Below are 13,444 nucleotides of genomic sequence, written 5' to 3'. Positions count from 1 at the left end.
AACAAAATTGTAACTTAAATTTATTAAGTTTTGAAAAATGTTTAAAAAATAAATAACAGCAGTAGTTGAGTAATGTTTTCTTCTTTTTGTTTTTTATAAAAATAAAAAATTTGAACTCTTTAAGGACAAGTATAAATTTTCCTAACAAATATAACAAAGATTATAGCATTCATAAGGAGGAGAAAATGATGAGAACAATTTCACGACAATTTACTCAAAAGCTCTTTTTACTTTGTATTGCTATAAACTTTAAATTGTTAATTAGACAACATGGTAATTCTAGAATGTGATTCTCTACTAGAGTTTTTTTTTTTTTTTTTGTTTTTCTACTTTGTCTTTAGAATATCATAATAGTCACAAATTTAAAAATTTTAAAATATATTTTAATGATTTTTAAAGTATCAATATAATGTATTTTTAATGCTCAGTAGAAAACAATATAAAAAAATCCTAGTAGAGAATCTAGACTCGTAATTCTACTAGACTTTAGAGAAAAAGGTGCACAAGAATTTAACATAAGAGGTTGAAGGAAGAACCAAAACCCTAAGATTTAGATGAAGATGCAATCCAAGGATTTGCTGGAGTTGGAGGTAGAGGAAGAGGGTAGTATTGGCACTGTGGTGAACCTTGAAAGCACCTTAAAACTTTTGGTGATGAACCTCTTCCAGGGGCACACCTGTTAGCACTAGCATGGTTGGAAGGGCGTACACCATGTGAGTTTTTTTTGGGACCAACCTCACCAACCATCTCATCATGTAGATACTTCAACTTGTGAACTATTTCACTCATAAGGGGTCTTGCTTTAGGGTCTAGGCGAAGACAATGAGTAGCTATTCTCATTGTCCTATGAGCACACTTTGTAGGGTATTGTCCTTCAAGTCTAGGATCCATCAAATAATGAAAATTTGCTTTGTTTCTCAAATGAGGTCGCAACCATTCTATCAGGTTTTGTTCCTCTACAGGCATTGTTTCATCCATGGCTCTTCTTCCTGTCAGTATTTCAAGCAGAACAATCCCAAAGCTATAAACATTGCTTTCAGAAGTGATGTGTCCTGTGTCATCCACATTCTTAATGTGTCAAAAGACATAAAAGTCACTAAAGTTAGATGTCATAATTTTAATGAAAGGAGTATACAGTTAAAAACTAAGAAAATGTCAAATATGATGGATTTTTTACCCAACAATTTAGAGAGACTAATGTTATATATATATATATATATATATATATGTATATATATATATGTATATATGTATATATACATATATACATATATATATATATATACATATATATATATATATACATATATATATATATATATATATATATATATATATATATATATATATATATAACATTAGTCTAATCGACATAAAAAATTGACACTATTTTTAATTTAAAATCTTGAGATAATGAGTTTAAGACTTTTTTCAGTGTTTTGACTATGTCATTGTCTATCAATGTGAAACTTTGACGAATACTTATTATTTGATGTGAGACTTTAATGAATACTTATTATTCTCTATAAGAAGTGAAAGTCTATGAATTTGGTGAATGAATATACTATTGGTATTGCATAGAAGCTATTTACACTCAAGGATCACTAACCTTTCATGACATACTCAGGGGCTTCATAACCTTTTGTTACTACTACTTTAGTTGGTGCATGAATTTCTCTAGCTAGACCAAAGTCCCAAAGTTTTGCGTTGTAGTCCTGAAATAAAATGATATTAAGACGTGTATAAAATTAACATAGTTTGAGATTGCAAAATTGAAGTTATTACCATATCCAATAGGATCTTAGATGTCTTAAAATCTGGAAATATTATTGGCCTTGAAGCTTCCTCTTGTAAAAATGCAAGGCCATTGGCAGCACCAATTGCAATTTTCATCCTCATAGGCCATGTAAGTCGAAGAGTTCCTGCTCACACGTAACAATATATAGCTTGCTAATTTTATGATATATATCTATAATATACAAAATAATAGAAAGAATCTAACTAATATGTCTACGTTGTGATACATGTGAGGTAATATCTTCACATGTCATAAGATAGATAAGATTTAGAAAAGAAAGAGTTAAGAATAGATAAATATAAAAACAATATTAATTTATTCTTATCAGCCAAAGAAATATAATAAAAGATACAAGAAGTATAAAAAATACATAAACCTTAAGAATAACAATAAGTTTAAGAAATAGAAAGAACGAATATGTATGGAAGTTTACAAACCATAAACAAAGGTTAAAACCTAGTTAAGCTTACAAATAACAAGCTTTGCTAAAAGAGCTTTCCTTAATCCTCCCCTTGCCATTAATTACCAATAATTGAACAACTAAAACCAAACACAAAATACAATGATTAACAAACAACTTATATTATCAATTTGCACAAACTTTTTAGTGGCGATCTCCAAAAATATTTTAGAGGTACCAAAATTTTATTTATAAATGCATACAAATTTGAGGGAGTAAAATATATTATGATTAAAAATAATATTTTTATTTATATACTATTTTTATATATACTCATGTTAGCCAATACAATTAGATTATGAAAACAAGTAGTAAATTATAATACATTACCCCTATACCAAATATCTCCTATTTGTTCTAACTCAATCCTAAGGTTAATCACTCATCTAGAGGAAAGCATAAGCTTCTAACAAAAATTTGATAAATATTTTGATTAACCCCACAAGTTATACGAACATAACGAATATAAGGAACTTACCAAATATACAAGAGTAGAAATAGGGTTGCAAGGGTAGAGAGAGATGCTATTATTGTAAATCTTATGGGTAGGTGTTCAACACTTAAGGTGGTGCATGATTGAGCCACGAGAAAGTTAGGCTCAACTACAAAGGCAGCAAAGACAAAAGAAAACCCTTCATAGAAGGAAACCTCTGTAGTTGAGCGCCAAAAGTTCGGCTAAGCACCGCCTAAAAATTTCTATAAATAAAGACCTCCTGTCCTTATTTTAGACATTGAATGGAGAGTTATAAATGTAGTAGTAGATTAGAAATAGGTATTTGAGACTAGAGAGAGAGGCTCTTATTATAAATCCTTTGTGTAGATGCTGTTGGAATTATATTGCAATATTATTTGGGTAGCTGAACTCTCTCGTGTCCAGGTTGGATGTAATCAATTCTATTTCTCTATACTTCTACTTCTTGGATAATTATATATGCTTTCATTCAATAGTTTGTGGTTTGATTTGTATTTATTGCTTGGATGACTTGATCACTCATCTTATTTCACTAGTTTGGATTGAGTTGGAAGATTGGTCTTAAACTTTGGTCCAATCAAACCATCACACTCTAGCTAGAGGCTTCCACATGATCTACAGGATATGTTGGGTGAAAAAGTCTTGCACAATAAAGTAATAATTCATTCATGGAGGAATCACACTAGATTTGAAGTCCTTAAGTTCTAGGCTGTAGGAATGGGCCTCGATCTACCTTTAAGAGTACTCCAGGAAATTGAATGATTTGCATATTAAATAAACAAGATTTTTAGTAGTAGCGTAAAAGAAGAAGAGTTGAAACCCAATCACAGTCTCCACTGCACTCAATCTATATGTATTTATATGTACTTTCTATCAACATCCAAAATCCTAAAAACTACCTACCAATATACTTGCTAAATCTTTGTGGATACGATAACCTTCATTCGAATGTACTACAATTGACTTAGTGCACTTTCCAATAGGTCACACAGTTGAATAAATATCTTAAAATTTGATATTATGTAATGTTAGGGCTTAAGCCTCATGGATATAAATCTCAACTTAAGTTTATCCCAAACACAAGCATGATTACAATAACAGAAAAAACTACAAATGATTGGTAGAAGGTAAACAAATGAAGAAAAATAAAATAGAAAATGAACACACAAAAGTAACATAATTTAATTGAAATTTTAAATAAATTCAATCTATATCCATGATGAAATTTTGCTATGAACCAAGGATTATTAGTCAAAGTTTCTCTCTAAATGACTCATTACTCAACTCGCTTTACAAAGTGACATAACTACCTTATCTATTTTTCATTAAACATGTCTAAATAGGTGGAAAAAACATGTGAACAATGATTCTCACAAAAAAGAAAAAACATCATTGGAAGACTACGTTAAAAAACATTAGTCTTAATAAAAACTAAGGGTTGGACTCCTTACTAACACTATCTACCTTTGATACAAGAAGATAGATGTCTTGTATTGGACACCTTAATGAAGTTAGAATACATGAAACCTTGGTTTAGCCTAAATCTTTTGAGCAAGACTCACTTGCGTGCAACTAAACCCATTATAAGCTTAATCACTAATCAATTAGGTCAAATCCAAGCAATGGTAGAACTTGTTTGAAAAATCTTTCATAATTACGTTGTAAGGGTTACAATTATTTGAGACCTTCAACACCTTCACAAATCCTTAAGCAATCTCTTCTCTTACAAGTATAGCCTAATGTCAATATGCTTTGTTTTTTCATGGTATACTTGGCCCTTTGTTAATTCTATAGTGTTGTTATCACACTATACAATGACAACCTAATATTGCACCCTCATCCTTAGTTAAACACAACTACCATAAGGCTTCACTCATCGCTTTCGTCATGACAATGTACTTTGCTTTAGTGGTTAACAAAGCAACTACCTTCTATAGATTGACTGATCAACTTATAGTAGTACCATAAGCAATAAACACATAACCTATGAGAAAGTTTTTAGTGTCCAAGCCACTACAAGAATTTTGTTTATTACCGACGGAATGTTATTGACGACCAATAATTCATTGGTAGACTTTAATTTACCGATGGACGTTTCCGATGGATTTCACATTTAAATTTATCGATAGATACTTCTGATGAAACAAAGTGAGTTTTTAAAATTTGTTGGAAAGATTCGTCAGTAACTTATCATAAAAAAGTGTTTGTCGGTACTTTAGCATCATAATTACTGATGATCAAATTCTTTCGGTAAACATATTGGCACTTTGGGCAACAAATTTTTCGCCCAATCTACTAGGGATTTATATTATATTAAGGGAAATGGGTGAGGAGAAGAAGAAGAAGATAAGAAGAATAGGTGGGAGGCGGCTAGGGGTTGAGGTGGAGGTTGGTGGCTGACACAAAGGCTTGCTGGTGACATGATAATGTGAATTTTTACCATTATCTTAGCTATCTTTTGCTAACAAAATCAACTACTTTTTAGCTTTTAACCTACTTAATCCTCAATTTTACCTTGCTTTTATTAAATAAATACATCTTGGGTTGCATTGATCTAATGATACCGCTAATCCCAAATTTTTGTATTAATTCAGGGATAGGAACTTTTGCCTCAAACCAAAGAAGTTGGCAACCTAGAGAAGCAAGAAGAAAGACCAAATTTGAAGATTTGAACCCTATATTTAGTGTTGAGCGCCAGAAAGACAAAGTTCAACGCCATTTAGCTTGTATTTTTCCTGCGTTGAGTGCACTAAAAGGAGCGTTGAGCACAAACCTTGCAGGGTTAAACACCTGGAAACCCTAAAGCCAACATTGAGCGACCTTAAGCCAATACTAAGCAACAGCTATCTTGTAAAATGTGGCTTTGAGCACTAGGAGGCGAACATTGAGTGGCATTTTATTCAAAAAAATGCATAGAGAAGTCTTCATACTGAACGCTTAACGATACAGGACTAACGCTGAGTGATACCTGTGTTGACGTGGTAAATTTATCCTATTTCTTCTTAGTTACTCGAAGGAAAGTCATCTTTGGACTTTTGGAGCACGAAAAATACATTGTGGATAGCTTAGAGGTTTGTTAGGGCTGATGGGAATAATCTCTTCTTCTTCTTTGTATCTCCTTCTTCTTCCACTCTTCATTTGTAAGTTTTGGTTTTTTATGACAATGGAGAGCTAAACCCATTTTGTTAGAGGTAGATGTAGCCACTAACTCTTGCATATTCTTCAATGTTTTGAATATATATATATATATATATATATATATATATATATATATGCCTTTTCCATTAAATGCTAGTATCATTGTTTCTTTACTTAATGTTTGCTTTAGTTTGGCCATCCATTGCTTGATATTTGGTTCATTAGGTGTTGGAAAATATCTTTTGTAACCTATAACTGAAACTTGATACCTAATGGGGCTTGTGTCTAAGAATAGAGCTTGACCCATTAGTTGTCGTAAACCCTAACTCATAAAGCGAGTCTGTTTGTTAAGGGTTCAAGGGATTGACTCTTAATAAGGAAATCTAGGCTCATTCTATTAAGGGATTAAGGTTTGAGTAGACTTGTGGGTTGATAGTATATTAATGGAGAGGATGTGAGTTTCTATATGCATGAGAGTGAAGTTGGTGAAATCTAACCCCAATAATAACAATCCATATCATTTGTACCCTTTTACATCATCCTTGTGTTTTCAATCTCCAAAATTTATTTTTATCATTTATGCTCAAGTTTACTTTCTTACACAAACTCAGATTATGAAAATATTTGTTAGTCTAAACTTGTTATTAATAGTACGATTATTTGGTATTACATAAGTCCACTGGGAAACGATATTTCAGTCTTACTGGTTACTACTTGCACGATTTGGTACGTTTGCCAAAGTCCTAACATGATACGCGTTGGTAATGCGTACTAGTGACGTCGATGATTGTTGGTGATGGTGACAATTGTAGGCCTGTGTTAGAGAAGGAGATGAAAGAGGAGGAGATGGAGGACGAGGAAGACAAATAAGAGGAGGATGAGACCTAAAGGATAAAAAGGACCTGAATTGGTGGTGGTGGCACGTCTGCTGGTTAGTGACAAGGAGAAAAAAAATGAAAAAGAAGAGGTAAACAAGGGGGAAGAAGAAGATTCTATCACACATTTTACCAATGAATATTACTGATGGAAATTACTGGTAGATTTGAAGTTGTCGATACTTATTGAAAAATGGTTGTATCGTTGATAAACTTTACCGACAAATTTTTAACTGTTGGTGATCCATCGATAAACATGATTTACCAACAAATTTTTGCATCACTGACTAATATTGACCGTTTGGTAATATGCAATTTTCTTGTAGTAAGCACTTAATGTAGTCTAGGTCAACACAATCTTCTAATTGAGCATCTCAAGCATACTGACTAGCTTTACCATTAACTAAACTCTACCAAGTGACACTTTCAAATATTAAAGCATCCACTTAAGAGCTTGTTAGTGTCTTTCCTAAGATTTGAGATAAACTTGTTAACAACACTCACAACATAGGCTATTTATTATTTTGTTTTTTATTTTTTTAATAAAATGTTCATGTAATGGGAGTGATACCTAGCGTGAGCTTATTTGGAACATAGGCTATGTTGAGGGCAAGCATAAAACATTGCATGCATCACAAAACAAACAATTTTTTGATATGGAATACATCCATATAACTTTGTTCCTTCACCTTCTTAGGAGACTTTGCATCACTCATATTGTAATGTGAAGCAAGAAGTGAGTAAACAAACTTCAAGTTTGTCATTCCAAACCTTTCAAGGTTTTCATTCCAAACCATTCAAGTTTGTTGTTCCAAACTTGTAAAATTATTTGCAAGGCATACAAGTCATTCTTCCTCACACCCTTCATCACTAAAATGGATCCCTCATTACCATCAACATTGTCCGACCACCTTTAAAAAAACATCCCTTCTTCATAAATTTACTAAGAGATATTAGGTTACATTTCAAGCTAGGTATGAGCCGAACATCTTCAAGCTAGGTAGAAGCCTAACTTCTTTAGGAACTATCTCAGATCCATCATCATTTAGACAAATCTTGGTGATTCCAACTCTGATTATCTTACAAGACTTGTTATCTTTAGGGAGAATTGAACTTCCTTCAAGTTTTGTAAAGTTCTGAAACCATAGATGATTAGGTGTCATGTGGAATAAGCAACTATAATCCATTATGCAATAACAATCATCAACATTACTTGACACCAAATAAGCCTATGTTAATTCATGAATATCTTCAACTAGAGTTGCTTCACTAAATGTAGGTGATATATTAGAACTAGACAATCTACAAGATCTAGACAATCTGCCAAGGTTATAAGCATTCTTTTTCCTCTCAGGATAGAACCTTTTGGTATGACATTCCTTCTTGCAATGAAAAGATCTAATATTTAATGCACATCCACTATTGAGATACCTTGACTTCAACTTCTACCACCTCTATTATCAATTGTAAACACTCTTTTCCTCGTTACCAACTAGAGTTGTTTCACTAAACATATGTGGTATATTAAAACTAGATAATCTACAAGATCCAAACAATCTGCCAAGGTTATTAGCATTCTTTTTTCTTTTAGGATAGAACCTTTTGATGTGATATTCCTTCTTGTAATGAAAACATCTAATATTGAATGCACCTCCATTATTCATATGTCTTAACTTCAACTTTTACCACCTCTATTATCATTTGTAAAAGCTATTTTCCTCATTACAAGGTTGTCTTAAAAACTGTATGCCCTACTTTTAAACTTCTAATTAACTCTTTGAAGCTCAGAGTCACTTTCACTTCCTCAAGAAAGAGATAGAGAAAGAGGGAAAAGAGTCTTTCTTCCATAAAACAAGGTTTCCTAAAAATGATTATGCATCTTAGGCAAGATATACAACAACAAAAATGCCTGATCCTCATAATCAATCTAAAGGTCAATATTCTCCAAATCAAGAATAAACTTATTGAATTTATCAACACGTACTTAAGATATAAGTGATTTACCATGGATTTTGGCATGTACAAGCTCTAGACTTTTATCTTTAATCACATTGTGATCTCCCTCTTTAAAATTTGCTTTAATATGTTGTCAATGAGGCTAAGAACAAAACTTGTATAAGTATAATACATGCTTTTGATTTAGACAATTAAACTAGGGATTTCGGCATGTACAAGCTTTCAAGTTTCACCCATTTTTTTTTGCCATCTTCCCTTGAACACTTGTCTCATTACCTTATACCTCTTATTGAGGCTAAGAGAAATGGTGCTAAGACTTTTCTTGTAAAATCTTTGTGTCCTTCTCAACCATGACTACGTTAAGTCTTGATTCACTTTCTCAAACTTGAAGGAGGCCTAGTTGAATCAGAGGATCACACATTTGAACAACCTCAATCTAAAATTGTTTAAACTATTACAACTCTTGTATAAGGACAATACTTATTATTGAGGCTAAGAACAATTGCGCTATGAGACTTCTCTAGTAATGTCTTCTTGTCCATCTCTGCCATGACTATGTCAAACGATTGATTTACTTTCCCAAGCTTCAAGGAAACCTAGTTGAATAAGAAGAGCACACATTTGAAATACTGAAATCTAAAATTGTTCAAAACACTACAACACTTGTATGACTATAATACTTGCTTTTGATTTAGACTATTAACTAAGGATTTTTGCTTGAACAAGCTTTCAAGCTTCATCTATGATTTTTTTGCTAGCTTCGTGTGCGACTTAGATGTTATACCTTGTTATTGAGGCTTAGAAAATCACATTATAAGACTTCTCTACTAATGTTTTCTTGTCCTTCTCTGCCATGACTATGTCAAGCCTTGATTCACTTTCCCGTGCTTCAAGGAGGACTTATTAAATCAAAAGAGCACACACTTCAGCAACCACAATACAATACTTATATGAGTACAATACTTGCTTTAGATTTAGACGATTAGCTATGGATTTCAACATGTACAAGCCTTTGAGTTTCGTCCATAATTTTGTTGCAATCTTCCCTTCAAGACTTGCCTTAATACATTATACCTTGTTATTAAGGTTAAGAACAATCATGCCATGAGACTTCTCCAGTAACGTTTTCTTGTCCTTCTTCACCATGGCTACATCAAGTCTAGATTTACCTTTTTGAGCTTCAAGAAAACCTTATTAAACTATAAGAGTACATATTTTCAATAGTCACGGTCTAAAATTATTCAAAGCAATGAATTTCTCAATCACATACTTTTTGTGAAAGTCATAATGATTGAAGTACTTGCTCATCACACCAATTTGGTGTGGAATGTACTAAAAATAAATCATTGTGAGATGATTTAGCAACACAAACGAAATTACAATAATAGAGAAGAAGGTGCAAACTAACATTAAAAGGAAAATGAAGGAAGATACAAAAAAAGAATCAACGTACAAAAAGCAACATGATTAAATTGAAGTGTTAAGAAACTTCAATTGATATCCATAATAGAATTCACTATGAACCAGAGATTATAACCTGAAGTTTTTCTCGATGAACTCACATTGAAATCACTTACAAAGTGTAAGAGCTGAACTTACAACTCTTATTTAGTTTTCAACTATAACTACAAGTTCCTATATATAGTAATATAACCACCTTAACTAACTTCTATGAAACATGTTCAAACAAGTGGAGAAAACATGTGAATAGTGTTTCCTATTATTGAATTGAAATGTCACTGAGACAACTAATTCCAACTAAGATATATTAAATAACCTAAGTTTTTAATTTATAGTCTTCCACATATTTTAATTTTGTAGATTGTTTTCTAACTTACCCATTCATTTTTTCTAATATATTCTTCTACCTTTTATAGAAATTTTCTATGAAGTGTCTTAATTTTCTTAATCATCTTTTCTGCCATCTAATAGATTGCTACGAAGAATAAAGGTAATGCAAACAATATAAATGTAATGTGAGATACTCTTCCATATATGAATCACTTTTAACAACATGTCTTCAATATGAAATTAAAGGTAAAATAAGAAATTGAAGTATAGTTAATGTATAATTAATTTGTGTATGTGGAAAAAAAGAAATATATTTTAGAAAAGAGGAGTTGGAGATATGAATATAATGATTGAATCCAAGTTCTCATGAGGTTGTCTAGTTTTATGTATTTCTTTTATAATATATATATATATATATATATATATATATATATATATATATATATATATATATATATATATATATATATATATATATATATATATATTATTTTTTACATTAAATTAAATAATATGATTCTTTAGTAGTCGTTTTTATTATGTTCTATAAAATCTAAGAGCATGCCTAGGGGAATTGTAGATTATTAAGGAATGTGTATACGTAGGTGGGGTGCTAGGATTTTAAGTGAAAGTTGGTCAAATTTTTGAGATTATACAAATCTCACTAGATTATGTCTTCCCTTTAAAGATAAATACGAAAGAACAATATAAAAAGCTTGTAGTCTTATATCTTGTACCTATAATTAATATATATTTTATGTCAAACAAAAATCAACAATGATAATGTAGTACTGAGGCATTGAAACAGTCACAAAAAATAGTAGCCAGTGTATATAAAGAAAATATTTTTTTTGTTTCATTTTCAATTGTAAAAATAGAGTTTATTTTTTGAAAACTAAAAGTAAAATTGGAGTAGTAAAAAATAAAGGAAGAAAATAAAAAAAAAAAAACAACTTTTCAAACCATACAATCACTATTGAAAAAGTAACTGAAATAATGAATTATTTGGTACATTAGGACATACTGCTGAATAGATGCTTCTCTAAGCTTCCTTGACACATATACTCATGTACTAGTAGTCTTTTGCCATCCTCAATGCAAAACCCTACTATTTTAACCAGATTTAGATGATTGAGTTCACTGAGATAACTAATTTCATCCTGAAAATACATGAAAACAATGAAAATATTTTATTTTTTAATAAACAATATATATAGTAAGTGATGTGATTAATTTATAACATTTTCTTCTCTAGTATAGTAAGATTATACATGTCAAATAGATTATAAATAGATTATCAGTGTAATGTATTTAAAACGACTAAAAAAGGTTAATAATGATGTGTGCAATCTCAAGAAATCACAAGCATGCCAATGTAATTTGGTTCAATAAATAGCAAAGAAAATAAAGAAATTTAGTTAGGGTTAGCATCACATACAAGCCATTCTTTTTGATCTTGAGATTCATTTAAGTTGAGTGCCTTGACTGCAATGGGAATCCCTTTTCCAGGCCTTGCTGCATAGTTCCCATATTGATTAATCCAACCCTTCAACAAAATCCCAAACCCTTCCTCGTCATGAAAATTCTCAACCTTAAAAGTTCGTGTTGCCAACATAAGATCTTGAAAACTGAACCTTCGAAGAAGCAAAGAAGCTTCAAACAGTTCTTGATCCGGAACACACAGTCTTGTTGCATGCCTAAGTAACCTTCTGTTTGATGAGGATCTTGGGACAATTGGTTCTTGTCTCTCAACATCATTTGTAACATGTTTTCCTGTTGAATTGGGGGAAATAGGTTAAAGAAAATTTAGCAAGGAGCTTAAAAAGGTACATGAAATAGACCCGTAAAATTAAGTCTAAGTTTTTAATCTCCAAGAGTATCAAAGAAGATCTCCAATTCTCAATTTTGTAACATACATATTTTATATATATTCAACTTTATGTCACAATTAATTTTTTTTGAGACATGCATATACATTGGGTTAAATTTTTTTTTATATATAAAGAATTAATTTAAATTAATAATAGAGCACTTGAGAGATGTTCTAATTTATCTACAAAATATAAAAGAAAGATGCATTATAAAAGATGAAAAAAAATGTAATGTATCTTCAAAACTTGTCAAAGACAACGATATAACTTTGATTTACAAAAGTTAAGATTCTTCTAAACATTGGACACCATATTTTAAGGAAAGAATTGATTTTTCTAGCTTTTTTTTTTTTGTGTTTCTATATATTGTATTGTGAGAATAAAGAATAGTGGACACCCACTGCATATTAACACATAATGGAAAAGAAACCATGAATGTGATAAATGATATGATATTTTTAGAAAAAAATAGAGAAAAATGGTGTAGTCAATTAAGTAAGTGTTTTTATAATTACTTGTACACCCATCCCATATAGAAATTAAGTAATGCAATTTAAGAGTTTATTAAAAGAAGTTCTTTAATTGGAACAAGAAAGAAATGTAAACTCTTAGAAGAATAATGGTGAAAGAAGGTAGAATATGTATAAATATATATATATATATATACCATGAATTTGATTGATTTTGTTTGAAGAAGCTTCCCCTTTAGAACTCCAAAGCATGCAACCCAGGAAAATCCTCAATTTCTTCCAAAATCTTGAACCTTCTTCAGTACTACCATGAACAACATCTTTGTTGTTTCTTCCTCTCTTGGTTTTGCCCCCAATTGAAGAATCAACCCTAATACAATCAATGCTTCCCATATTTTCAGTTCAGACCCCTGAAAATTCAACATATACAAATTTCAGCACCAATTCTTAAAATGAAAAACATAGAAGACACACATGCTATAGCAAACAAAATACACTTTGAAACCTTTGTGTGAATTGTTCTTAGTATGCTTCGTGCTTACTAAGATATGGGTATTAGAGGGAAAATGGTGAAATAGCGTGTGAAGAATCAATGTGCTTGGTTTTTTAGTAC

General features: G+C 31.1%; 1 protein-coding gene across 1 annotated transcript; it reads right to left on the bottom strand.

Moving 5' to 3' along the window:
• Positions 1 to 543: 543 nt before the first annotated feature.
• On the bottom strand, positions 544 to 13,224 carry LOC114182054 (putative serine/threonine-protein kinase PBL11). Its single transcript, XM_028068797.2, has 6 exons — positions 13,029 to 13,224; positions 11,929 to 12,263; positions 11,515 to 11,650; positions 1,786 to 1,922; positions 1,610 to 1,715; positions 544 to 1,052 (listed from the first exon to the last, which is right to left on the bottom strand). Exons 1-6 carry the CDS (start codon positions 13,222 to 13,224, stop codon positions 544 to 546), a joined length of 1,419 nt encoding a protein of 472 aa, XP_027924598.2.
• Between the last annotated feature and the right edge of the window lie 220 nt (positions 13,225 to 13,444).

This window comes from Vigna unguiculata, chromosome 4 (assembly GCF_037176805.1).
Source record: "Vigna unguiculata cultivar grain cowpea cultivar isolate G323 ecotype 2 chromosome 4, ASM3717680v1, whole genome shotgun sequence".
NCBI classification, from domain to species: domain Eukaryota; kingdom Viridiplantae; phylum Streptophyta; class Magnoliopsida; order Fabales; family Fabaceae; genus Vigna; species Vigna unguiculata.
The sequence above is the reverse complement of the archived record's forward strand: the minus strand, read 5'-3'. Positions and strand labels throughout refer to the sequence as shown.